The sequence below is a fragment of the Aulonocara stuartgranti genome (assembly GCF_965226115.1).
Source record: "Aulonocara stuartgranti genome assembly, chromosome: 6".
NCBI classification, from domain to species: Eukaryota; Metazoa; Chordata; class Actinopteri; order Cichliformes; family Cichlidae; genus Aulonocara; species Aulonocara stuartgranti.
The window spans coordinates 9,149,406-9,177,042 of record NC_138944.1 but is presented as its reverse complement, the minus strand read 5'-3'; the positions used below and the strand labels follow the sequence as shown (position 1 = coordinate 9,177,042).

Sequence of the window (27,637 nt, the reverse complement as noted above, 5' to 3'; positions counted from 1 at the left end):
GCTTCTCCTGTTGTTCTCCTCTCCAATGCAGTTCCACACTGATGAACATTCATCAGTGTGGAACTGCAGAATATGTAAATTACACAAGTAGCCCAAACAGTCACAGTGTAGCATCATACACCTTACTCACACTGAGGTAACAGGATTACTATTGCTGTAATACTACTATTGCAAGTTAAACTGAATAATGTGTAGCATGTAAGCTGTGCATGACCTAACACATAATTTCAACATTATATATGTTTAAACAATTACTTTTGAAAACTTTTTTTTTTTTTTACAAACTACCAAACAGATACCTCAGATCTCAAAAACTGCAGTGTTATGAAAACTTTATTTATATGCAATAAATGCAGTGTGAGGGTGGTAAAGCCCATAGGGAACCTGAACTTAATGAAACTAAGTGGGAGCAGTTTAGTCAAACTTAGCATTTCCAGTAGATGAGCACCTGCACAATCCCTGATGTGCACCAGCAGTTGTGGTGAAAGTTGTTCACAGGGGAGAAAAACCCTGACACAGCTTTAAAGGATTAAGGAAGTGGAGCAGAATATCTGAAGACACACAATTAGTAGTGCGGTAACTCTAGCAATGTGGCCTCTAAAACCTAATTTGTCGTGTGTACTTTCTTCTGCAAAGAGTTGGAGTGAAGCCAGACTGGGAGGTGGATTGGGCAGATTGTGGTGGAAGGATGGCAGTTCAAAAGAGATTGTGAGGTGATGAAGGGCAAGAAGTGGAAACGTAAATGTAATTAATTAATTAGTATTACTAAAGTTAGACAAATAAGTTTAATAACACATTATTAATCATTACCAGTTACATTTTTAGTGGAGGATGAGGGAGTTTTAAATACTTCTTAATTCAACCAAATATAGAAATAATATTGTTATAAGCAATGCAGTTAAACTCAACCAGCCTTTTGTCCCCCTGAGAGTGGAGGCAGTTGAAAAATCCATCCATCGGGCCATTTTCTTCTGCTTGTGCAACTGGCCCAGAGCCTATCCCAGCTCAGAGCCACTGAGTAAGCCGTGGAAAACAGCTCATGATTATCATGCATTTTATTGAAAATGAGAAAAACACTGATATTGCAAGGTTGACATTTAAACCTAACATCAATACAAAAAAAGCTCATACAAAACATCCAAACAAAAAAATCTCCAAATGCTCAAACAAAAGGAAAGATAAAGTATGCCGAGCACAAAATGCAATTATTCATCTTTATTAAAGTTGTTTTGGCTAAAATGTTATTCAACAGTTCTGATCAGGATACATTCATATGTAAACATTGGTATGAGGCAAGACATTGGAAAACCTACCCAGTCATTACACTGTGGATCATTCAACAACAAAAAGCAGGACTTGGAGGTAGTCCCTGTCTATGCTGGTTCAAACACATTTAACTTGCAATCAGAAAGTAGTTTGATAAACCGTTCATCTCATCACGGTCAAAGACATAAACATGATAAAGGAGTAGCATTAGGGTGCATTACATCCTGGTCCCTCAGAGAATAATAGCAACATATATTGGCTTTGAAATGCAAAAACAAAAAGACGTCTACCTCCTTCTCGCCATCTTCCTTACATTGGACTCTCTAGTATCTAGGATTATAATGATTGTTTGAGCCAGGGCACTTGTGACAAAATGCATTTGGAAGAGGAAAATCCTATTCTGGGAGCTACATTTCAGTTCACAATTTTCATTAACACATCGGGTTTATCTTTGATAAACTGTCTTCAAATGACATCAGCACAGGAAAAGGGGCATGGATGTAAGTTTTAAACGTAACTACTTTATAATATAACACTGGTACATAACAATATAGGCACCCAGTTCTTTTCCCAAAAATAGGCACGGTGGCCGTTTCTCATGGAAAATCATTACTGAGGCTACCTTAGGCATTGCTATTGCAAACAGGACAAAAATATATAATTTGTAGGGGTGCAACAATACATCGTTATTGAACCGTTCGATACAGTGCTTTCGGTTTGGTACGCATATGTATCGAACAATACAAAATTTTTTATTTAATGTATCAACTTTTCTTCTGACGATGCTGTCTGTGTTGAGCGCTCAGTGGATCTGGGTTCGACTACTCCGCCTAGGCTGCACTGTTGAGTGCAGATCCACTGAGCGCAGCGCAAGCTAGCAAGACAGAAGCTAATCTCGTTGCAACATGGCAACTGCCTCAACGCTACCCGAAATTAAACCTCCCCCACCTTCATTCAGATCTGGCCTTTGAAACTATTTTGGTTTTCAAGTGAAGCATGACCCTGATGGTAAGTGCGTCATGGACAAAAGTAAAACAGTTTGTCGGATGTGCCACGCAATGCTCAATTGGTGGGAAGTAGTGTGTTAGCGCAGTTAGCTAGTTAATGTGTTGACGCCGTCAAGCCCCATGCATGGGGCGATATGCGGTAACTTGTTAATGAAGATTTGCCGCGTTATGGCGTTAATGTCATTTTAACGAGATTAACAGCACTAGTGGGAACACAACGAATATGACTGCACATTTACTCCGACATCATCCTAGTGCAAAGACAAGTGGAAGCAGACAAAAACAACAAGCACGCATGCTACAAACTTTACCAGAGTCATTTAGACAGCCGTTAGCACATGATTCTCCTTATGGGGACCTGATATGTTTAATATGCTGCTGAGAATATAGCCCAGAAGAAGCGGATAGTATAGCTTTTATTTTGGAAAGAGCCATTTCTCTGTAATAAACTCTCTTTTCCAAAGATGAGTGATTTCTCGATCAGATAGATTTTTTTTATTATTATTTTGTTGTTTCAGCAACATTACATTTAAAAACTGTACTTTTGAGTTAAAATATATATTTATAATTTTAATAAATGATAAATTAAAAAGTCATGAAAATTTCTTTGTGTCGAAAAAATATTGAGTATCGAACCGAACCGAACCGTGAATTTTGTGTATCGTTGCACCCCTAATAATTTGATAAATAACTCTTAGGCAGGACAGAAGAACACTTTCAAACATGGCTCCTTGACACTATTGCACCTTTTCAGTTTGGGTTTCCATGTTGGCTCTAAGTCTGTCAAGCTTTTGTGTCACTTGCAAAGAATGCAAGGTAAAAGGTTGGTCTGCTTTTGCTCATTTCAAGCCAAAACAGTAGAATAATTAAAAGGGAATTTGGTAGGTTTAGGTTTAACATCACATCTGCCCTTTTTCTCAAATGTTTTCAAGGATAATGGGTAATGATAATGAGCTGCAACACAAAAACACAGATGGGTTACTGTATATGATGTCAAAGCTTCTTCGTTAGCCTAGCAGTTAATAGTGTAATACTGTCATATAATAGAGCTGTCATCTCAAGAGATTCCCTTTGACAGTGTTGGAATTTTAGAGTCCTAACATAATTTAGTTTGACTGACAGAGCAGAGAGACTTTTCCATATAAAAGGCATTGCTCTGGGTCCTCATCTTATCTCAGAAAAACTTCTAACCTCACACCAGGGTCTGCTCTGAGGGTGTCTGATATCTCCAATTGATTGCATTCTGGATTAATCCACCGTGGAATGTCAGTTGTAGGAATTAGAGCTCTGCTGTAGCCCTGGGTCTCGTTCTGACACTTCTGCATGGTTTGAAGATCCAACAGGTTCAGTGGACAGTAATTCAGGCCTGGAGGATGAAAGTGTGCGTGAAGAAGCTTCTGCTTCAGTTTGTAACACAGCTGCCCTCTGCTGAGCCCCTGGGCTGATCTTCTGGTCAGTCAGAGGACTGGTCAAGCCCAGGTTGGACAGGGCATCCAGAGTTCCATCTGGATCTACCATCATGTCAATTACTGTCAGTTTGGAGCAGAGAAAAACAGTCCCACTTAATACATCATAAGACTTCCCGTGGTGTAGACTGCAGTAACACTGCAGAATACAATACAACAATACAATATTTCACGCTTTTCTTCCAAAAACTAAAGAGAAGCATAGGTAGAGCCATACCCATCAGTTGTCTTTCCACCCTCTTCAAGTCTTGAATGATGGTTGAAATTTCCTGTTAAGAGAATGTGATAGAAAAATGAAAGCTGGTCTCAGGCCTGATTAAGTAAGTGAAGGCTCTTACAGCAAATAAATCAACTCGATTAATCTTTTCATTGCCTCAGGAAAAAGTTTGGAGCCGAGCCCTTTACACTCAGTAATGCTTTACGAGCCCTTTAACTTGTGTCGTGGACACACATATCTCTTTTCAGAGGTTCACATGAGGCCAGACAGTGTTACAGTCAGAATTTATGATCCTGTGCTGGAGAGAGGTAAAAGTGTGTAGAGGTGAAGTTGTAAGTCTTTTTTTTTCTCCAAACAGTCTAATCACATTTGGTGCCTAAATACTGAAATTAATTTGAAGTTAATCTAAAGGGTGTATGACATTGTTGATTTCATTCTCCAAACAGCTATAGCACTGTGAGCACTCACTATGATTGCTTAGAATAAGTAATCAGAAAATGGTAAGGAATGACTGGATTGAAAATAGTGTTCAATTAATTCAAGCCAAGAAAAGGCTAAAAGATTACTTCTATAAATGTGTACTTATGGAATATACTGTGACTGTGGACTTCTTTTTTAAAATTTGGTTGAATTAAACTGTGCCAAAATAACCCCAATAAGGAAAGATGAGTTTGCGGTTGGTTATCTATCGGCTCACATTCCAGAAGCTTCAATACATTAAATGTAGAGTCTCCATAAAATAAAGACAGAATCGGATCACAATCTTGTTACACACTGTATCTGTTTTTCTCCATTGCAATCCATCCTTTTAAAATATTTCACGGTGAACAAGCGCTGTACTGACTGATGGACCAAAATGCTACACTAATATTGTAATTTCTACACCAGTGCTGCCTATTTGGCTATAAATATCACAGTCCTGTCTGTTTCACAAGCCTTCAGCAGATTCATCACCTTGTTTGAGCTCTTGAGCAGTAAGGAGTCATGCTCTGCTTGCAGTTTGGTCTCAATCTCATCCCATTTTCGTTCTTTATCCTTGAAGAGGATCCTGCAAAGCCAGGTTGTTACAAAAATAGGATAAAAGTGAAATACATAAAACATGTTTAATATAGATTAAGTGACTGCTTAAATTATTTCATTCAGATGCCATCAGCACATTGTAGCATTGAAAAAAATCTGCCTTTGAATTGTCATTCTAATGAGAAAAATATGTAACTGGGTGGCGGAGTAAGCCTGTGTGATGTGTCATTCAAACTGTGTCACCTGCTATTTCCAACAAAAAACACAGACAAGAATCTGTACACACACAGACAATATTTGTATCATGCAATCCCTCTTTAGTGTGTGCATTGAATATATAAATAACCACAACAACACGTGAAAATCAATTTTTGTTTAGCGTGGTCAAACAATACTTGCCTGATTTTGCAGGTTGTTCTGTCAACAGATTGGCGTATCCTGGTTGACAGCTGAGTCACAGAAGCTAGCAGCAAATTGTCTGGGACCGCCTGAAAGACAATAAAAAAATATCATCTGAATCTACCAGTTATAAATTACTGGCAAAAAGTGATTAATTTACACGGTAAAATGTAAACAACCTGTACTATTGCTACATTTAGTTAATTTAAGTACATCATTTTTTTCATTAGCTTTACCACTGCTTTTAGGTTTACATTGGCCTATTTTTTTATTAGTCCTTTATTTATCCAGGTAAAAAATCTCATTGAGATTAAAAATCTCATTTCCAAGAGAGACCTGGCATCATGGCAACAAAAGTCACATACCAATTAAGGGATGACTGTAACTAGCATGTATCGAGCTCCCTCTAGTGTCAAACAGTGGTACAGACTGACATGAACGTCTTGCTATTTTTGCTCTTAACATAACTCTAAACTTGCTGTGTTTGCTGCTCCACATACTTTCACTTTCTAATGCAGAGAAGCACATCAAATTCAAAATCTAGATTAGCAGTATGGTACATAGCAGGCCATATATTGAGGAGAACATTATATTTAAAATTGAAGCAAGGCCTTACATCATCTCTATTCCATGTCTGTCGCCGAATGGACCTGGAGCTCTGTCCGCTAGACCTACGAGATCGAAGCTCCACAGACTGCCCATTGGTTCCCAGAATGCTATTATGCTGTGTGGAGGAGCCGCCGAGGTCCAAACTGTCATCAAACACACGCTCCTCCAACTGAAACGGAAATAAAATATATTGAAAATTGATATTCTTTCCTCAGATCCAATTTTTTTGTCCATGTTATGTAATCAAACTTAAGAATTAAGAATCTGTATTCTATTAGCATTAGGATTGCTATAAATGTTATTGAATAAACTGAATCCTTATATTTTGTATGCTATAATTAGTTTAAGATGCAACAACTATACCAGAGCTCCAGGGTCGGTCGCTGCAGGGCTCACTGAGTCAATCTCCCCTGCCACATCATGAATCTCTCTGGCTAGCATGGCCAGGTCTTTTGCAAGATCTTGACTTATCCTGTGGAGCAAACATAAGTATGATGTTATTTTGTTGTGTTATTTTGTGATATTTATTTAAAACAAAATAACAGCTGTAAAATAAGATCCAATAAAAAGAACTGCAACCCTAAGCTAAAAAAAAGAAGCAATAAAGAGGCACATGCCCTAAAGCAGGAAAAATGTGTTAGAATACTGCTATCTGACTCATTCATCCACTCATATACACAGGAGTACTTCTCACCTACGTACCTGGCTATTTCCTCGCTGTGTGCTGTCCAATCTCTCATATACTCATCCTGTTCCCTAGAGTGCTGCTTCACGGTAGCTAGGCCTGCAGGATTTGGGGTTGCTGGAGCTGAACCTCCAAGCTGGGCTACTCGAGTAGACGGGAATAGCCGTGTGTGCCCCTGCTTGGATATGTGACGATTTGAGCCATACTCATCCTCTGAGGTGGAAGCATACTCCACTGGTACACGGCGCCACCGAGTTCCAGCTGAGGAAAGAATGGCAGTGAAGCTTAGATGAAGCTTAAGATGCCAGATGAATTCTTCTTTAAGTAGATAATTGCAGGTAACTGTACAATCTTTTGGCAGTCAAAGCATAATTAGGAACATTTAAAAAAAATGTGTACACACTTACATGCAGGTGTGGCATGTGATGAGGTTCCTTTACTCTTGTCAGGTAGCTTGGAGGCACTGTTAGCTCTTGCTCTGGGTCCAGGCATTGAAGTCATATTGGACCCTCTCAATCCTTGCCTGATGCCATAATCACCTGCACCGCGGGCCCCCAGACCTCTACTCCTTGTCACAGTGGCCTCTGAGTCACTCTGGGCAGACGGGGAGCCCACTCTTGGCCTCCTTGGCTGTGCCAGAGCTTCTATTCTGGACATGCCTCTTTTTGCCATCCCTGTCTTGGATGTGGAACTAGCAGTGGAGGCCTCAGAGGCCACAGACATCCGGTCTAGGTCAGCAGGTTCAGTGTCTGAGGAATCCCCCAGCCGGGCTCGCCGCAACAGTGATGCCCTGGTAGGCCTGGGCTTGGGGACACTGGTGGCTTTACTGGCGGAAGCAGAGGCAGGAGCTTGACTGATCTTAGCCCGGCTAGACTTAGTGCTGGCTCCAACTGTTGTGCTCCCTGTCTGACCTCTAGCATGTGAGTTTTTGGAGTCTTTCGTGGAGGTGGGCTGTGAGTCTGATAAGAGAGAATTGGAGTTGACATCATCATCAGTGAGATCCAGGGAAGTCCAAGGACGGTTTGGCTGTGAAGGACCAGAAGTTCTATTCTTGACCCTCTTGTCCTGGGTCTCCCTACCACCAGCAGGACCCTTGCCAGATGAGCAAACTACAGTTTTTTCTTTCTGCTGTCCTGCTAGAGTTCGGCGTTTCTGGACTACTTTCCTTGCTCCATCAGCTTGGCTTACTGTACTTGTCGTGTCAACATCTGACTCTGGTGACATGGATCCTTCAATGGACTGACTTGGGGGATCGCCTTGGTCTGACACAGTGGTTTCTAGAAAGGCTGCTACAGCCTCTGAGTCTTTCTGCAGTGTGGCGCTGTCGATGCCAGGCTCTCTAGATTGAGTTTTGCCTGTGAGACCATCAATACGTGGTATGAGCTCTATAGGGACGTTGGAACTTGGTTTCTCCACAGTGAAGCTCTCCTGTCTCAATAGGGGTTTCCCACTACTTTCCCTGGCTTTCTCCTCTTCTTTTTTCCTCCTCCGTACTTCCTCCATTCTTTTTTCCCCGCTGGTCATGGGACGAGGTGGGAGCTTTGTCAACACACCTGACTGACTTGACCTCCCACCACCACTATCCTGCGACTTGGCTGGTGACGAACGACTAGGGCTGCCACTGTGACTGCCCACACCTCCTGTGCACTGGCCGGGTCGAGTCTTTCCTCTGCCCACCTTTTCCTCCTGGTTTTCTTTCTCCTGTAGCTCTGTGTCCTGTTTCTCCCCCATATCTGCACGTAGGCCTGAGCCTGGGGTCCTCCTTCCTAGGCTGAGATCCTCACCAGGCAGCTGGGGTAGGGTTCTCCTCTTGCGCTCTGTGTACCCAGTAGAGGCAAAGGAGGCTGAGTGGCTGGATTCACTTATATCAGCTGAAAAGAAAGAAAATATTTGATCAGAATGTGCATTAAACATACATATATACATATATAGTGGATTATATACTGGTAGAATCAGTGCACTGTTAGAGGTGTTTGCCAGATTTTTAATTTAATAGTTGGCTATAATAAAGATCCTTAATAGAAAGTCCCAATAAAAATTTGTTCAATTATTTTTGCAACTTGAAGCAACGAGAAGCTAAAACATAAAATTCAGATACAGTGGAACCCCGACTTACGAAATTAATTCGTTCCCGAGGGTCTTTCGTAAGTCAAAAATGTTCGTAAGTCAAAGCACCCATCGCGCCTTTTGAGTGAACGATAGGCTATAGGCTAATTGCTAACTGCAACAACAATACGTCGTTCAAGTGGAACAGCGAAGCGCAAGTACGAAAGCCAAGGGGGTTGTCATATGATACGGAAGGCATTGTGGGCATTCTGGGCTCAGCCAATCAGAGCCAGTGGATTTCGTTACACGGGTATTTTGCCGTAACACGGGCAGAAATATTGCCGTTACGTGCCTTCGTAACTTGAATTTTTTTGTTAAATGGGGTATTCGTAAGTTGGTGTTCCACTGTAGTTAGTCAGAAAGGTTATTTTCTTTAAAAAACAAAAAAGCTGCAATTTCAGACCTTTGACTGAAAGTGGCACACGTTAAGAAACTATTTTGTCTTCCACTTGTAAAATATTGCGATACTTCAATATTTTAACATGAAACCTCTGGCTTCACTGTGGTCACGTGACTCTATTGTGCCAAATGCAAATAATTACAGTCTGCTGTATGTTAGTGAAATAATCAGGAATAAATCTTCCTCTTGGATATGAAAAGTTGCTTGCCTAATGCCTATTTGGTGAAATGTGACCAGCAGCCTGGCAGCTATGTTAGCTAACCTGAAGTAGGCGTCATACTCTTTCTGACACATGCCATTTTAGCTTCTGTGCATTTAAGGAGACCACCTAAGCTAACTTTCTTCTGAGTGGCTGCTGTGTGCCTAAGATGGCCACTCTATTTGTTGTCCACAGTCTGAAGAGTAGAAACTACATAAAGAGAGTGATAAGTTGTCATTGGTTGGCTATATTGCACAAACCAATTAAGAAGAAGGCCTGCAAGCATTCATATCCTTGACAAATTAATTTAACTTTTATCTCATCTGGATTACTCTTTGCATTGTAATTATCCACCACTGTAACAGTATACCATAGCTATTACAGAAAAATGACAAGCCTAATGTGACAGACTGCTGTATAACTGAATTATGAGTAAATTTGTGACACCTGTCTACTTATGCTGCTTTTACAACGTGTTTATCATTTAACCCCAGTGTGTGATTGGACCCTGTGGACTTTGTTTAGCAAACGTTTACATACTGAAGCATGAACAAAATGCTGAAATTAATTTAATAAATATTAAAGGAATCCTTTTTTGAGATTTAGTAAACCTAAACTTAATACCTCTGTCCTCCGTGACCAAGATGTGGCTTTCGCCTCCTGACCCTTCAGGGTCAGTCCTAATATGACTGGCAGCTAGAGTAGCCCACTGTGACACCCAGCGTGGACCACCCACCATCAACTCTTCAGACAAGACCTAAACAAGCAAACGTGGAAATAAAACAAAAACATGTCAATAACTGGAAACAGATGTTGCTTTAGTCAGTCAGAAGACAGCTTATTGAGTATAACTTAGAAGAACGCTGTTACACCTCTGTCTCCATGCGTCCGGGTTTTCCTCGGTCTCCAGTGCCAGACCTTTGGGAGGCGAGTCTTTCTCTCTGGTCAGCACTCCCCACCCTGGACCCAGACTCCTGGTCCACACCAAACACCTAACATATACACAAGTAAGAAAACATATTATGATCAGGAGATTAGATGATAAACTATAAAAAAGAGTTATAACTTTAACGTTTTTACCTTGTCAATCAGTTTCCTAGCCTCTTCTTCTTCATGATCTCCATTCTCCAGCTCGATGGTATAAGTCCCTCTATCACTATAATCATCTCCATGATGATAGCACTCGTCGCGCCCGCTCTGTTGATGGGGTGCTGAGCCACGTCTCCTCTCTGCTACTTTGGATGTTGAAGGTTTACGACGACGTGCAGGACTGTCTTCCTCTGCAAAGAGACCCTCTGGTACGTTTGCACGACCCTCTCTGATCTTCATCCCCGTGCTTCCCCAGAGTCCCCATGAGCGCTCTTCTAGCGCTGCAGCCCTGCGCTGTTCACCCAGTGCATTTTCTGAATCACTCTGAGTGCCATCCTCATGTTTACTTCCTGGATAGTGAGGTAATAGATCAAAATGTTGCATAAGAGTGATAAAGTAAGTATCGCGTGTAATACTGTACACTATACCAAACTCTATATCATATAAACACACCTTTAAGACTCCGCAGTTGTACAGGCACATCGCTTTTCACGCTTTCGCCATCATCCTCTGCAACCGTTTCTTTTAGAGCCAATGGTAACTCATTCTGAGCAAGCCAGTCAGCAACTTTGACTTCTGCTGCGACCATGGCTGTCTGAAGAGGACTCAGCTCCTCCCCAACAGCCCTTTTAGGGCGTGGCCTGGTCTCTGGTCCTACCTTCGCAACCCTGTCTTTGACAGTCACTTTACCTGAGGCCCCAGGATCAAACTCAATGGTGAAGGAGGCGTGGCCATGGGCAGGCTCTGCTGCAGCAGAAGCACCACCCTCTTGTTCTCTTGAGATGGATTCACTGCTGACTTTACTTCCTGAGGGATCCTTTGCATCCTTTGTTGGGATCTCGAAGTAGCTAGGCTCCTGATTAGAGGCTGTTTGCAGGGTACACTTTGGGATCTCCTCACTTTTCTTAGATTCTGGCACAATTAATACAAAGATATTTGTCTGGCACCATAAAGTTTACAGAATATTTGTAATATTTCCAAAAAAGTAAACTGATAATGAGCAATAATTGTTGGTACCTGCTTCAACTTTTTCTCGTTTCCGGTCTGAACTCTTGTCCTCTGACTTTCCTGGATGCTGGTCTTCAGTGTCTCCATCTCCCCACCAGGCAGGCTGGCCATACAGGGGGGTGCCCCTGTGCAGCACTGTGACATCCCCTGCCAAAACAGTACATTTCTTTATATATAGGAATGCACATATGTATTAATTGAGGCTTAGAGACCCTAAATAGGCTTCAGGTAAAGGTCATTGTAATGCAACATCCCCAATATTACTGCATATAATTTGCCATCTATATTTAGGCCCTTGATTCAGTTAAATTCTATTTATATAGTGTCAAATCACAACAGTTTCCCAAGGTGCTTTTTATTGTAAGGTAACAACCCTGCAACCCTCTGTGATCATTGACTTTAGTTGTTTTTCATGGTCTTTCAGGCCTTGGGGTGTTGCTGGGTGGACCACTGCATTCCTTTGTTTTCAGAATGCACCAGATTGTTTATTTTGACACCGTAAGATTTTGTGTCTACATCTCTTTGGATCATACTAAGAGTTCCCGAAAATGGATACCAAATGCAAGTTCAACATTTGGAATTAGCTGTCTTTTATCTGTCTAATTTGTCATTAAATAATAACAGAAAAGACTTCATCTGAACCTGTGAAAACAGGGAAATATATTTCACACATCTTGACTGTCTGATTTTGAATCCTCTGTGGCATTATACAGAAGCTAAATTACCAAACGTCTGCCACTGTCCTAGAGTACGGCTGCTATAGTTTGTAGTCCTAAAATCTATTTAAGAACTACCTCTAAAAATTCTTTCATTATCAGTTTATGTATCTGGGAATATTTTATCGATTCAAGGTATTAGATTTACTATATTATATGTGTCCAGTGTCCTTTAACTTTCAATGCTCAGACTTACCTGTTGCCTTGTCCTCTGACCTGTTGGCCTCACTTGGCTTGGCAGTGGCTCCCTCACACACCTGTGCAGCTGCTGCCTCAGGTGGTTTGACTTGAGATTTGGATGATTCTGCCTCTGGGAGTTTCTTCTGGTTCAACTGAAGTTGGCTGCTAAACTTTTCATGCTGACAAATTAGACAACAGAAACAAGGGGAATTAGCCAAAGACAAAGGTTACACAATACTGTCAAAATAATTACGATGTATATCTTGTCTAGATTTTTTCTTGCTTTTTAATCTTCCAGATAGCAGTATGGCATACTGATCGTATGCCATACTGTTCGCATATATTTTGAATGATAATGTGCTATGTTCCTCTAGCTCATGAATAAGAAATCTGCATTATTTTTTTTCTGCAGCTACCTGGGCAGTTTTTGTTGATGAAACAGCAAATTCATCAATCTTGAAAAGTCATTTTGCCCACTTCAGCAGAACTCTTTGATCTATTCTCTACAATATTGCTCCTAACTGATGAAAAAGTACAAGATCTTTGCACCTATCCTGTTTCAAACACAACTATTTACACCGTCTTCAAACATATGAATATTGTTCTTCTGTGTAGCGTGTCATCTAACCTTGAGGGCCTCCTCAGGAATATGCATCTCTCCTCGAACCACAGTAAACAGGTTGGTATGTGAGACAAGTTAAGGTAAAAGATGACGAGCCCTTTGCAGGGATGAGAAACCTGCACTGATAGCCTTATCTATTATGCAGTAGGCAGAGTGCAATGAGAATTCACAGGCTATTCAAGAACCGATAAAGTTACAGTGCACCCCATGTTCACTGACCTTGTACTGCGTGCTACTGGGTTTGACAGATAACACAAGAATACATTCAAAGGATATCATATCCAAACCTCAATTTGTCATCAATTTTCAGCGTGACATAGATTTGCTCCTGTATTCTGACATCGTTGACAAATGTCTGGGAACAAACAAAGAAACAATGTGGTTATGAACAACATATGAGGACTTTGTACAAAAGTGAGATTATTTAGAAATCTCAGTACTGCTTGCATAACAATGATGCTGTCCATAACACACAAACCAACTGCCAATTTTGTACCAGACCTTTAGTCACAATCCTAACCAGATCTAACACAAAAAAGCTTATTTCATGTTGAATTTAAGCAGGGAAACATCTGTACACACATAAAAATGTTTGTACTCTGCCACTTTTTTCATCCATCTGTCTTAAAGCTCTTACCCAAATTAGGATCATGGGTGTGACCCTGAACATAGACAAACACACACACACCCACGGTCAATTTAGAATCACTAATTAGGATAAAATTTATGTCTTTGGGTTATGGGAAGAAACCAGAGCACTTGGAGGAAACCCACAGATTCACAGGAAGCACAAGAAGAACATGCAAGCTCCACAAAGAAAGGCCCCAGCCGACTAAGAGGTTTGAACCAGGAGCAGTGAAGTGACAGCGCTAGCCGCTGCACCATCAAGCTGCCTGTCATAAGCTATGTATAATATTTGCACTACCAAAAATGACGTCTTTCAGTTTATTTAGGGTTGGAAAATAATTTAAATCCAAAGAAAAAAACAAATTATGTTAGAACAGGTTCACGACTACTTTTGTAAGCAGTAAATTGCTGAAGCAGTTAAGGGGCACTCTGGCAATTTAGTACTCAAAGTAATGCATTTCCTTGAATACTGAGGGCTTAAGAGAAACTAATAAAAATTTGTAAAAACGGAAGCAGTAGAAGATGAGAAAGCCACGGCCCGAAAAAGAATAAATAAGAATAAATAAGGTATACTTTCAGGGAAATGTTTGATATTTAATTTTGGGACACACTGATGTAGATTTTATTGCATTAAAAAACATTAGGCAGGGGTTGCTTTAAGACACATACACATAAATTAAAAAAAATTCACTCACCCCATTTAAGCTGCCCAGGTCCTTAACTTTGTGTTCATCCGTATTTGGCTCATAGTTGATGACAGCATGCTGTTTGTCCACACTACGGGACTAAACCATACAAGATCCAGTCAATCACTATAATCCTCACTAATCTCAGTGCTTCAGATAAAAATCCAGTCAGAGTAAGAATGACAGCTCAGATCATATGTCGGGTGGATTCACAGTACAGTACCTGCAGCATAAGCTCACAGTCATCCCTCCCTACAAAGATCATCTCTCGGGGGAGACGATGGCGTGTCCCCCCACCGCTCACCAGGAACCAGGAAGTCAGACTCATCTCTGCCTGACAAGTTCACATGTGCCCCTTAATGCATCCTGCTGAAAACAAGAACAGTGTTAGACTGCAGTTTATAGCTATAAATCTATTAATGAGACCATTAAATATTTATCCTTCGATCAATGAAAAAATATACTCTTACACTGTAAACAGGAGTGGGTGAGGCATGCTGTTTCATATAATTACATAAAGCAAAAATTATTTCAGCATTTGTGCGTGTGCTTGTGTGTCATATGCACAGTAGCTATTTCGGTTATCACCCGAGGACATTGGCAAGCTTATCAGTCCATGTAGTGCAGCTAACAACAAGAAATTTAAAAAAAATGTAAGTTCCAAAAATAAAGAGACAGCTTACAGTATTTCAGGCATTCTTCTAAACTCCCAAAGTGAGTCGCTCAGCAGGATTGTCCTGTCATCAGCTTCACAACGCACTCCACTGAAAAAGGAGGAAGAATAGTTAGATACTGTGCAAAAAGAGAGTGCATGTGAGGGTGACAGGGAGATGGGGCTTAGAAAGAAAGAGATAATAAAATATGTAATATGACAGCTAATTCAATCAGATCCAGAAACTCTGAGCCAAACAGAAGACAGGCATTTACACCGACCACAGGAAGTCAAGGAAACAGAGAAAATACAGACGTAAATAGAATATCCACTTCTCTGCTCCCCATGATTCTCTCATATGATTTCCAGGCAGTTGTCAGGATTCCCATGCACACAAAACAGCACAACAGCGCTTTTCACTGACACAAACACCCCGTCCCCTCTCTGCATTATTAGTAGGCAGGCCTGCTGACTCATGCTCCGAGAGAGTCATAGGTGAATTAGTAAGATTTAATTACGCACACGTTGTCATATGTGAGGCTCCTTTTTGTACGTCAGCTCAAGCCCAATGGGACAGCCCCCAACCTCCCAATAGAGAACTACGTGGTCCATCCTTTCAGTAGGCTGGCTCCTAGTGGCCCAGATTTTCTCTTTAGACGCTTGATCACACACACGGCTTCACCCACTCTGATATGAATCTCCTCTGCAAATGACCACACATCAACTGAGGCTGCAAGCGGCAGCAGCTGATGAGTTAGAGTCGGCCAATGACTGAGCCTGAAAATTAGCTCGGTTAGGCCATGTCTCAGTCCAGCGTTCATCGTGGAGCCATTTAAGAATGATAGCAAAGACCAGCTAATAATAAGCAAAAAGTATCATCTAATTTCATCCCAATATCGCGCAGATTGTAGGATAAACACAAGACTGGCCACAATGAGTCTAACATTTATTAGCGACATGTCATCTGAAGCGTGCATTAATCTGTCACGTTCAGTACATCCCTTTACGCACACCTTTTAAGCCAAACACAGGCTAATTTAGACAGATATCTGTTATCACGTGCTTTAAAGCCAACCAAATCATGTTTAGGATGCTGCCTGCTGATATCCCACGATCGACCATTATGGGCGACGTATAGGTCTGTCGCACAAACAGCGAAGCTCATTTCACTGTCTTCATCCTTATATCAGAGGAAGCAACCAAAGGCATCAGCGCAGGCCTGTTAGGGAAATAAAACAATGGCAAAATGTCTCTCACCAGGTGCTCTATGGGCAAACAGCATCCGATGAGTAGAAGGTTATGAACAGCGATGCTGCTGCTGCTCCTGCAACCCCTCTGCCCAGCCTAGGTCCTTCAACACTGCTGTGTCTTGGCCTCAAGGTGGCGCAATGCGCTCATGTAGGAAAAGATGAGGTTATGTAATATAGACAGCGAACCATGAGTGGCCCATATTAGGTGGATGATGGATCATTTATTTTGGGCAGTGACTCGATAATTAAATTGAGTTGGCATATAAATTACAGTCGTAAGACTGGAAACGCTGAAAGTATAATAATAGGAAATTAAATGCATGCATTGTATATAAATGATACGATTTGATTATATTTGCATTGAAACTTTTTAAAATTACAATGTAGCTGCTATGTTAGTATTTCAATGTTTTAGATTAAGCGCTAGAGTGAGTAATCTACTGGTTTCCAGCTCCGTATAATTATGTTAGGACACAGCTTATGATAGTCTATTAAAGGTCAGTCTTGTGTTGAACCACTAGATGGAGCCAAAGTACTGTGCTGTGATTTCGATGCCGACGTAAATTCAATTGTTGAGCCTGATTAGGAAGCTAGTATATAATCAACAAAATAAAAGCAAACCATTTTTAAAAGTATGGGTGCTGTTAAGGTCCTCCGGCTTTAGTTGCGTTAAGTTAGAGAAGGGGCTTTTATGCGATTCTAATAAACTTTATTCATCATGAAACCAAAATAAATGAAAAAAGAATTGCCCAGCATCTTTTCGGCTGTTCTGTAACTGCATAACGACATACGAAGGTCAGGTGAGAGAGTATAGGGTATAAACCTGCCCATCAGGCCACCCTAATCCACTTGACACACACTGTTTTTGTTGGACATGCCCCCTATAGGTTCCATTAGTCATGAATTACTAGCTTTGTTTAAAAGCAAGCGCACTTGACTGTACACGTTAATCCAATCTGATCACTGGAAAACTTGGAAAAAATTAAAATCCCACATTGGCTTCAGCCATAATGAATGGGCCCAATATTTAAATGCAACAGCTGAATGAATGAAGCTGAGACTTAAGTTTTATCGGTGAGTTATAAAATTCCATTAGGTCTGGAATGCATAATATTACTTTTTTTTATTTTATTTATTTTGTTGTTGTTGTTGTTGTTGTTGTTGTTGTTGTTAAGTATTTCAGAATGCTTTACTGAAATGTTGCTTACCTGTAACATAAATTAGACCTTTGGAGTGGATAAGAGTTAAATCCACGTTTCTCTTCAGTTTTGGAATACAGGCTCAGGTGCATTACACAAGCTGACAGATTACAAATTGTTTTGTAAATCAAAGCACGTTACACTCTAACTCTAATATCTTTTTTCCCTTTCTTTATCTTTTACACGTCCACCATCGAAACAAAACGAGTACATTATATCTAAATATATTCTTATATTTAAGTATATTATATAAAACTATTTATGAATCTCATTTCACATTATTTTAATTGCAGGTAGTTAACTTTAGGTTTCCCTGTATACAAGGCAAAAGCCCAGAGAGAATGGCCGGTCTATCACCACTTCTCAAGAAAGCAAACAAATTAAACAAATTCAGCAACAACAACAAAAAACAGAGTTTAGTTCATCCTGTCGGAGAATAACATTTCAATTAGTTTAGCTCAAGAAGGCCGACTGAAATAAAAACACTTTATTCAGTGTTAATGACATTTCCAGTCTGCACTGTAAATTTGCATAAAGACTGCATATTCATAGTGGCTTGAAAAAACCCCCCCAACAACAACTAATAAACACGAGTGCAAGAGCTGGGTTTATCCACCACTACATCCTTGTTACATACGCTCTTTGGTTCACGCGCTTTTTACTGCTTTCCTTGTAAAACAGTGTCTCTCTTTCTCTCCCTCGCTCTCCCTCTTAGCCCAGCCCCCTTGATCCCCTTCGTCCATTGGTGTCTTCGGGGTCTCCCTTTTTTCTCTTCTCTTCCATAGGTAGTCCATAATGAGTGTCCATTGGCTTTTATTATGACTTGTCCCCCTCCCACTGGCCGCCTTCGCCCTGCCCATGTTTTGTATGTCTCAGTTCGTCCAGCGCCTGACGTTCAAGTTCGCAGAACGTCACGTCCGCACTTGAACTTGCAGCGCAGGGGGCTTCACTATACCCCCATCACTCTCTCTTTGCAAAAAAGTCATGAAGAGCTCCGCACAGCCCGCACCGCACTACTCCTCACCCTCTGTATGATCAGCAGCTCATTGCTTTTTTTTTTCCCTTGTTGGCTGTCAGACGCATCAATGAAGATATTTCATTTGGAGTTTACCTTGTAGGAAAGGATTTCCCAATGTGAACTCAGCTGAAAATCCGTCACTAAACCAACATGTCTCGCCGCAAGCAGGGCAAACCCCAGCACTTGAGCAAACGGGAGTTTTCGCGTAAGTGGAGATACATTGCATTTCGACTTAATTTCATTGGTTTTTCCTCTCGGTGACCCATCTTTTTCTGTATACGGCAACTTTCTTTTAATACTTAGGATACGTCCACCGCTGTCCTGACTAAAATGACAAATCGCAAACATATCCAAGACTACAGGTTATCTTTATAATCATCACGAGGTCTTCTATAGGAAGTTTTGGAGCAGCGTGACAGGGAAGCTCAACTTGTGTTGGTTAACGCGTTGTATAACACAGCCTTCAAGGTTTCTTTCGCCATTAAAGGGCATGCATGAGCTTTATGGCCAGAGACCTTTGCAGACCTTTGAAGGCGGCACAGAGTTACAACTGCTGCCATTCACTTAAGTTTCCATGTGCACCTTTTGAAGCCACAGCACTACTACAGTGCAGGTCCTTTTTAACTGTAAAAATGCATTTACAAAGGTCCTAGTTGGTTTGGACACAGGGAAGTGTTTACACACACACACACACACACAGACACACACACACACTTGTCCGAAGCGCAAAGACCTCGTGTGCGTTACCTACAAGGAATGCAGTTTCTTTGCAACAATTTTTTCACCGCTGGCGTTTAAACACGGCATATCCAATCCATTTGTATCCATAAATTGCATAAATACGCAGAAATCTCCGTGCGCGACACTGTTTTGAGATGAAGGAAGAGAAAAGAAGGACAGTTGTTTTACGCGCGTGTAAAACTGCAGGGCATTGATTTTGATTGAATGTCACATTCTTCGCACAGTTTAGACCAATTGTTGTTTGCCGAAGAATTATTTCGCTCCATTCGTCGGTTAAGAGCTTTATCAGTATATTGCTTTATCAATGCACTCTTCGCGCGTCAGTAAATGCGGAGACGTTTCCAGACTAGATAGGCTGTTTAAGTGTAAGTTAGAGATCGAAATGAACAACCTGTGCTTTTCTTTTATCTTTATTCTTGTATATATTTCTGCATGCTCTTCTTATTGCCGCTGAAACAAATTATGCTCTGGCAACATTTATTCTAAAGCTGTCAGATGGGTTGCCAGTGGGGGGCGCAATTTGATTGTAGTCCTACAGGCCACTCGTGAACTTGAACTTGATCCACTTTATCCTGTCCTGCTTGACCAAGCTCATGCACAGGATCGGTTCAGCAGCAGTAGGTTATTACATATTTTATGTTCTCTTGAATGTATTCATATTTTTTCTAAAGGTACACTAAAGGTACAATATTCCCCACATTCAAAGAGGATCCAGAAATAAAGTGTTTACAAAGAAACAGTTACAGACCTTAAATTATGAAGAAAAAATGACCAAAGAGTATAAATATGCTTTTGTTTAATGACATGAAGATTTTGCTTTTGACCAGTATAATTCTGTTATTGGTTATGACCCAAATCTGTTTAATTTACTTTGGAATATTAATTGTTTTTTTTTAATTATTGCAAAATAAATAAGACTGCATGAAAACACTGCAAAATTCTGTTCTAGTGCTAATTGTCAGCTTTTGTGTTGCAAAAAGGCACCATTAGAAATTTAAGTAGGCACTTCCTTTTAATTTTTGCATTTATTTTAAAATGAAAATAATCCCTTTGGTGTTTTCAACGAGGGACTGTAGAATACAATGAATGATCTGCCGGTATTACAGGGAGTCATAATACTCTAAAACAGTAAAAAAAGACCTAATGATTTTTCTGATAGTGGAAGAGACCTGCTGCTGTAACCCAGTGGGAAACCTTCGCCTAAACTACTTTAAATTCTAGCACAGTGTGATATCAGGAAAAAAAAACACATTATATTTTAGCTTTCAAAGTTATTCACATCACTCTTGCTTGACATCAGAATGAGATTATTTGGTTTGAAGAAAATCTTTCCACCTAAACCAATCTCATACACCTTGTATGTGTCCATGGCATAAGCTGGTTAAGATAAGTAAAATAGGGGTGAATTCCCTCATCTTTAATGCAACTCAACATACAAGTAACAGGGCCTATCTTGCATAGTCCCTCACCACCTTCTCATCTGACCTGATATAGAATTAAAGCTTGAACCGGCGGCAAGAATTCATCACATCTTATCTCAACATCCCAGTCGGGGCGCCAAGTGTCGTTTACCATGTGGCTAGATGACTTCTTTTAAAATGCTCTCTCTGCTCACTCTCTCTCTCTCTCTCTTTCTCTCGCTCTACTTCAGGGACCTACTCCACATCCAACCCCTCAATGTCTAACCTTGGTTCACGAGATCCCAGCACTTTTAACGAAATGGGGTCCAATCATCTTGAACTCAAATTAGAATCTATTTTTTGATTCTCAGAGGTGTTAGGTTCATTAAAAAAGCGAGATTGGCAGCACAATAAAGAGGGTCAAGCAACTTAATCGTTTGACTGCTGCCTGCGAGCTGAACATGTCAGTCCTTATCGAAGCTGTCTGTGTGCTCTTTCTTCCTTTCTGCCTTCTTTCTTTCCTAAAAATCCCATCTGCACATATACTCCTCGGCCTTATTCCTTTACAAGAAAATATAATAACAGTGTATGTAAACTCAGAAAAATATCAATTCTCGCTTCACTACATGTCACAACTGTCTTTCTTCTTTTCCTTATCCAGCTGAGCCGCTCTCAGGTGTTTTACCAGAAGAAGACTCTCAGGACTCCCCCAGCCTGGGAGTGGCTCAGGGCGAGCCCCTAAAAGGGGACCAGGACCTGCTGACCTGCGGCCAGTGCCACTCTCGCTTCCCCTTAGCTGACATCCTGCTTTTCATTGAACACAAACGGAGGCAGTGCCACGGTAGCCTCTGTGTGGACAAACCTCTGGACAGGCCACCATCCTCCCCACTCGCCTCTCCTCTTTCCACATCCTCATCACACTCGCGGACCCAACATCAGCACCAAAGGAGGGTGCGTCAACCTGTCGAGGTGGCTGTTCAGGTGTCACCGCAGGATGAGGATTGTTTATCTGCACCCTTGCAAGGAATAATCCCTAAGCAGGAGAATATGACAGGTAAACACACTGGAAGCTTAACATGGCTGCCATGCAAGAGTAAACAGATGAGCAGGAGAAATTTGCATTCAAGTGTGAATAGAGTCTTGAAGCTCTAGATTGTGTGGAGTGGGTCACACTTTTAAGGTTCATAGGCAGTTTATCACAGAAGACAACAAATACTCGCTGAAATTTCCCTTCTAGTAGTGAGGATGTGTCCAATCAACGTAACCTGACGGCGAAATGTCTGCTGCTACATTTAGGAGTTGCGAATTTCCCTCAGTAGAGTCATGAATACACATGAAGATTAATAAGGATATTGATAAAAGGCACCGAAAAAGACGCATGGAGACAGACAAAGAAACAGATTATAAAAAGACAGAGAAAGAAGAGATCAGTTTCTTTTGGTTTGTTGCTGCATCACAGATGTGCTCAGATCCTTTGGACTTCACATTCTCTCTCATGTGGTCGCGAGAGATGTATCTCTATCCCTGCCTGGCTTATTACACTGCCATATCTCTTGTACCCTCAAATATGCGCCTGCTGAAGCTCACTGTGATTCTAAAATTAAAGAGATAGGAAAGAATGTAATTACGTTGATCTGTCAAGGAAGAACTGTTTATTTGAGGAACACTACAGCCACTAATTGTCAGTGTTTTTCTTGATTTGAGTAATTAAGGACTTCTTAAGGCAGCTAGTTGGTTTGTTGGTTGTCCACTGGGGCTAAATGAGGCTGTTGTGAAAACATGAGTTGCTGTGCAAACAAGCATGGGTCCCTTATGACTGGTTTTATAGAGTGGAGTTTGATTTTGACCAGCCCATTTTGATGTTTATTCATTTCCTTTAACAGATCTGATAGCATGTGCCAGACTGCGCTGATTGCCTGGGCAGTTGTGATTGAATTTGAAGCCAATTCAGGCTGAATGCATAGAGGGTAGTTTTCAATAATGAGCACTACTGTGCTGTATTAGTCAGCGCTTCAGCTTTGCAGATGGCATTGTAAAGGGCTACTGTTACTTGTTGTCAATGTTTTAGCACTCTGCCATACAGAATAACCACTGTTCATTAGTGTGCGGTTTGTTGAAAATCTTTCTCACAAACTGGGATGGACGCACACATGCTCAAAAAACACACATTCTTCTGACATGCCTCTTGGCCTTGTCAGCTGTTCGAACACGCCTTTCCTTGCTCACTTGGATCATCGTGCAATGGAGTTCACATGATATCATGAGGTCACTAACACTGTGCGAAGAGCTTTATTTATAGGTCTCATTTCTTTGGACATTGTGTAACAGTCAGGATTTCCTTGGGTTAATAATGAATAGGTTAAATTGACTGTATGTGGTGCAAGATTGCATCCTGTTGTGACGCCTCACCTCACCTTTTGTTATCATCCTGTTATAAAATCTGAGGTCAAAATTAACAGTCTGTGCTGCAGAGTCTGTGCAGGACATCATATCAGTTATATATGCATTGCATATAAGACGGCCTCGTCCCACCGCTTTTTTTTTTGTCCAAGATTGATGGATACAGACTGGCAGTGCCAGCGCGCCACCCCATACTCCATATGCTAGCTGCCATGTTCTCTTACCCTGCTCAGTTAGAGGCTGACACTGAGCTGAGGCATCTCAATATATACTGTTCCTATGCCTCAAGCCCAGTCCAATCCAGGCGAGTGTATGATGAATTACACCCTTAAAGATTTCCCTGCATCTTGCTCCCCTGCATCATTCAAATGAAAGTGACCCTTCCAATCTCCACCCCACTCCTGAAATATCACTTGACACGGACGGATTTCCATATGGACAGCAGTTTGCGAAGGCAGCGGCTCTGGCTAGGTTAAGGAAAGTTGCTGCTTGACTAAAGGGTGCTGACACCCAGAATGGCTGAACTTGTAGGTGGGGGGATATGAGAAGGGTGAGGGCTGAGGAATTAGGGGCAGTACGTAATAGACCGATAGCTCGAGATGAAGCTGTGCCCCTCAGTCTGTCTCTACAGGACAGCTGAGGCCGTCTGGGAGTCTCATGACTGCAGCTGGGGTTTGGGTCTGCAGTCTGGGGCTCTGAGGTGTTAGACGAGGGCAGAGCAGCCTGCGTACCGTCATTTGCATGATAAACAATTAAAGATATGCATAGAGACATCGTAGCTTGTCTACAGACCACGGTTGTCCCAGAAATAGAGCAGATGATGGCTTCTCAAGCAAATGTGATTGCAGCGTATAAAGCTGCTTTTATTTCCCAGCATAAAATTGCTATTAAAGAGACAAACCGGTAAAGTGGATTCAAAGTTTTCATTTACATTAATTATTTCATGGAGTAAACGCAATTGTTATTAGCACAATAAATAAATTAGAGTCTAGTCTTTATAAATTAGATACACAACCACAGTGCATATTGTCTTCTTCTTGACCTATTTACAAGAAATTACAAGAAAAGATTGCATGAATTTTGTACCACATTTTTTGAGGTATTATTACTACATTGTTCTGCCCTGTATTTATCCATCCCAGCATTAGCACCCTTTTGAATTCTCACCAGTGTAGCCACGTGTGTTAATGAGGCCACTGCAACTGTGGAAATCGACCACCATCTCACACTTCAGCTTCTTTCCAGCGCCCTGCCTCCATTGTAACCTGGACTCTGAATCGATACTGAGTCAATTACGGCAGCCACCTTTCACCCTTTTTTCTCTATGAGGAAGAAAACATTCAAACAACAGAGAAGCATTTCTTGCAACACCTCTGTGGCTGTGGAGCATTTTCTTGCAGCAGCTTGCCTGTCCTGTTTCTCCCCGTGTGTTGTGGAGACAAAGGTATTTAGCAGGCTCCATATTGGCATTGTGCCACCTTTCTCCAATATCCCCTCCTTCACCAAGCAAATACATATACACACAGGGTGCCTGTCATGCAGAACTGGGGGGCTGGGCAGTGCGTGGAGATTGTGCATTAGTGGCGGCGGTGGGGGGTGGGGGTGGGGGGCTCCTTGGTAGCGATATCTTTTCCTGTGTCCAGTGTGCATATGTGTCAGCAGACATATGGGTCACTGTGCAAGTTTATATCCGGTGCTTTTGTTTGGGTGATCACTTTAATTGATACTGAAAAGGCAAAGATGCGTGCTGCTGCAATGATTGGACACCAGCTAATATTTTAACATAAGGACTCCATTGTCTGTAAAAAGTGACTCTAATTTGATCCTACAGTCGCTTTGGGCTGTGATAAAATCAGTCCTATTTTTGGCAGTGGGCTCCACTACGTTTTAATGAAGGTGAACAGGAGTGGTTTTTAGGATGAATTTTTCATGGAGGACATTTTTGTATGCTGAAGCCAAGCTCTAAACACCCACAAATGTTGTCAGTGGAAATTCGTCAGCCTTTGTTGTTGGATTAAATGTTAGTGGTTCTGGCTGTATTCAAGTCTACTGAGTGTTTACATCTTGAGTGCGGATGCTGTGAAACTAATGTACGTGTAAATGTGTACATTTATGTGTGTATAAGTGTGGTTTTGACCACTTAAAATGTTTATAGGTTTCCGTGTGTGTGTAAAAGTGTGTGTGTCTTGCTGTTTGTAGCTTTACTACCCTGGGCGTGCAGGCTGAACATGAAAGAGTCTTTGACTTGGCAAGCCTTGCCTGAGGACACCCCTCTGAGGACTATGCCAGGCCAGACTTGGCACACAGCAGTGGGCCTGAGGGACAGGCCGGGCCTAAATGTGTGTGTCTAAGAGGGAGTTAGAGGAGGTGTGTCTGTTTTGTGGGTTTAGGAGGCAAAACGTATGGTGAGGTGGTGGCTATGACTGACAGTGGGAGTGTGTGAAGTTAAGAGCAGGTATGCAGTAGATTGTGCGTGCTGTCCTCAGGGCCTCCTGGCTTGGACTTCCTGTGCCTCTGTTTGTCTTCTAACAACTCCGGCATCACAGCCTCGGGCCATTCAGGTGGAGGCTAGCTGAAATATGCACACACACACACACATCTACACACACAAACATGCATGTGAACATTCAAAAATAGGCTCCCACAAATGCATGCACGCACCCACAGATGCACACACACCTGTTCTATGAACACAACAGTGCACACGCCTCCTTTAAAGATGCACACATATGCTACAGTGCACACATACAGTGTAAACCCCCTCCTGTGAACCTGTGTTTTGTCTGTAATAAATGTGTTACGGTAGAGGCCCCATGATGTGTTGTGAGTTGATGAGATCTGTCAGAAACATATGATCCTTATTTTACCCCCCTCCCCTCTGTCCCTCCCACTCTCTTCCGCTTAGCCTTTCCTCTCTGTCCCTATCTCTTTCTCTCCCTCCCTCGCTCACAGCCTCTCTCCACACATCGCTCCAGTAGTTTGTCTTGGGGGAGTGGAAACTGAAAGTTTTGGCTACATTAGTGTGTCTGCACCTCTTAAAGCCTTCCAACGTCCACTCTAGAACTCATTCTCACTCTCGCAGATTTGGCTGCAGAGTGAGGCAGACATAAACACTCACACATACACTGCCTCCATCCATCCCCTTTACCCACTGTCAAACAAAGCTATACAACAGAAACATTCTTGTTTGTCTACAGCCACGTCATGCTGGATGAGAAAGTATCCTCAGAAATAAGCATGTCTTGCTGCTGTCCTGTCAATACTGTGGCAGGCAGTCACATCACGGGGTCAGAGGGCATCTGACAGCATCAGGGCCTGTCGTGCCAGCCGCCGGCTTCACCACCTGCAGGTTAATGACTTTATTTTTAGACAGAACAGAAACAGAGAAGAAAAAGTGTCTTTGATACAGCTGTTGCTCAGGAAGTGGCAGATGAGAGCAGAGAGGAGAGAAGTAGTATTTTAGGAAGTAGGCAGGTTAGTTTGAGGTGAGAATGGGAGCAGATTTGACAAAGTAATTTTCCCTTTGATATTTTCCTAAAAAAATACCCATTTTGTCATAATCCTGTAAGTCTTTATTTAGGTCACTGAAACCGAACCAGATTTGGAAATTTTGTATCTCTAAGAGTAACACACTATCACAGCTTCTATCTCTATGCAGAATGTCATCTCAACCTCTGATATTCCTTTTGTGACTGTAGCATTTAAGGGTGTAGTGCTGTTGGATGGTTGCTTTGTCTTTCTCCAACTGAAGGTGATAATTCTGAGGCCATGGGAGAGCCACAGTGACAAGGACATTGTGTTAGTCTGATCCCACTGATCCTGGTCACTATCTAGTTTCTTCCTCCACAGTCTGGCTCACTACAGGTTTCAGTGACAGTACTGACTTGTCAGAACTGTGAGTCTGTTGGTGTGTGTGTATCTATTTGTACATTTGAACTTGGTTGGATGGTTGCGGACACCTCAGTCTTGCCCACCTCATCTCAACCACAAAGTTACAGGACACAGGGCCTTTCTGTCTGATGCTGCACTCGTGAAAATTCCCAACCTTTATTCTTGGTATATTCCTTGGTGGGTGCTCAGAAATGCATTGCCTCCTAATAGCTCAAATTAACCATACATTTCATCTTAGATTCAAATCCCAGATCTTTTAAACATTCAGAAGATAGTTAATTCATTTACTTTTGAGAGTATCTTGATTTAGTCATTAGATTAAATTTAGGCTGTAAGGTGGTATCGGCACACTGCAGTTTGCTTTGCACACAAGCATACGAGCACAAGCTTGCACACAAATGAGAGTGATGCACACAAGGTGATCACTTATGCACGGATGCATGCATGCACACACATACTTCCACAACTGACCCCCAGCCATCATTCCACACAGACACACGCATGTACGCACACTCATAAATGCACACTCCTGTCCCAGGCACCCTTTACTTTTGCAGGCTGAATCTCACTGATAACATGCTGGCGCCCTCATTTAAATTTGAAGCGCTTCTTTAATCTTCAAAGGCCTGATTGCTTTATGAATATGCATGGACTGAGCTGACTCTCAGTTCATTACCTTGTTGTAAATTCTAATGACCATTAGGGCCCTGCACGGTAATTGCCAATTGTTTTGCATTTTTGATTAGCCCATTACCGAAGCACATTCTGAACATGTCTGCCCTGC

The 27,637-nt window shown here is 41.7% G+C and overlaps 2 protein-coding genes across 3 annotated transcripts in view; one reads left to right on the top strand and one right to left on the bottom strand.

Moving 5' to 3' along the window:
* Positions 1-1,058: 1,058 nt before the first annotated feature.
* On the bottom strand, positions 1,059-16,309 carry cep170ab (centrosomal protein 170Ab). 2 transcript variants are annotated; one of them, XM_082535763.1, is made up of 20 exons: positions 16,212-16,309; positions 14,986-15,066; positions 14,526-14,671; positions 14,312-14,401; positions 13,266-13,344; positions 12,996-13,054; positions 12,384-12,546; positions 11,481-11,618; positions 10,917-11,375; positions 10,455-10,813; positions 10,247-10,366; positions 9,999-10,131; positions 7,077-8,540; positions 6,687-6,930; positions 6,348-6,456; positions 5,992-6,153; positions 5,376-5,464; positions 4,911-5,004; positions 3,957-4,008; positions 1,059-3,802 (listed from the first exon to the last, which is right to left on the bottom strand). In XM_082535763.1, the coding sequence occupies exons 3-20, from the start codon at positions 14,628-14,630 to the stop codon at positions 3,540-3,542; spliced, it is 4,182 nt and encodes a 1,393-aa protein (XP_082391889.1). In that variant the 5' UTR covers positions 14,631-14,671; positions 14,986-15,066; positions 16,212-16,309; the 3' UTR covers positions 1,059-3,539. The 2 variants fall into 2 exon arrangements, with proteins under 2 accessions (XP_082391889.1, XP_082391888.1); XM_082535762.1 differs by having other exon boundaries at positions 14,526-14,668.
* Positions 16,310-18,243: 1,934 nt separating this feature from the next.
* The window catches only part of LOC309708037 (B-cell lymphoma/leukemia 11A-like), a 32,970-nt gene continuing 23,576 nt past the window's right edge, over positions 18,244-27,637 (top strand). The window contains exons 1-2 of the mRNA XM_082535764.1: positions 18,244-18,626; positions 21,224-21,616. Coding sequence (XP_082391890.1) covers positions 18,572-18,626; positions 21,224-21,616 — 448 coding nt within the window. The 5' untranslated portion in view covers positions 18,244-18,571. The remainder of the gene's footprint in view (positions 18,627-21,223; positions 21,617-27,637) is intronic.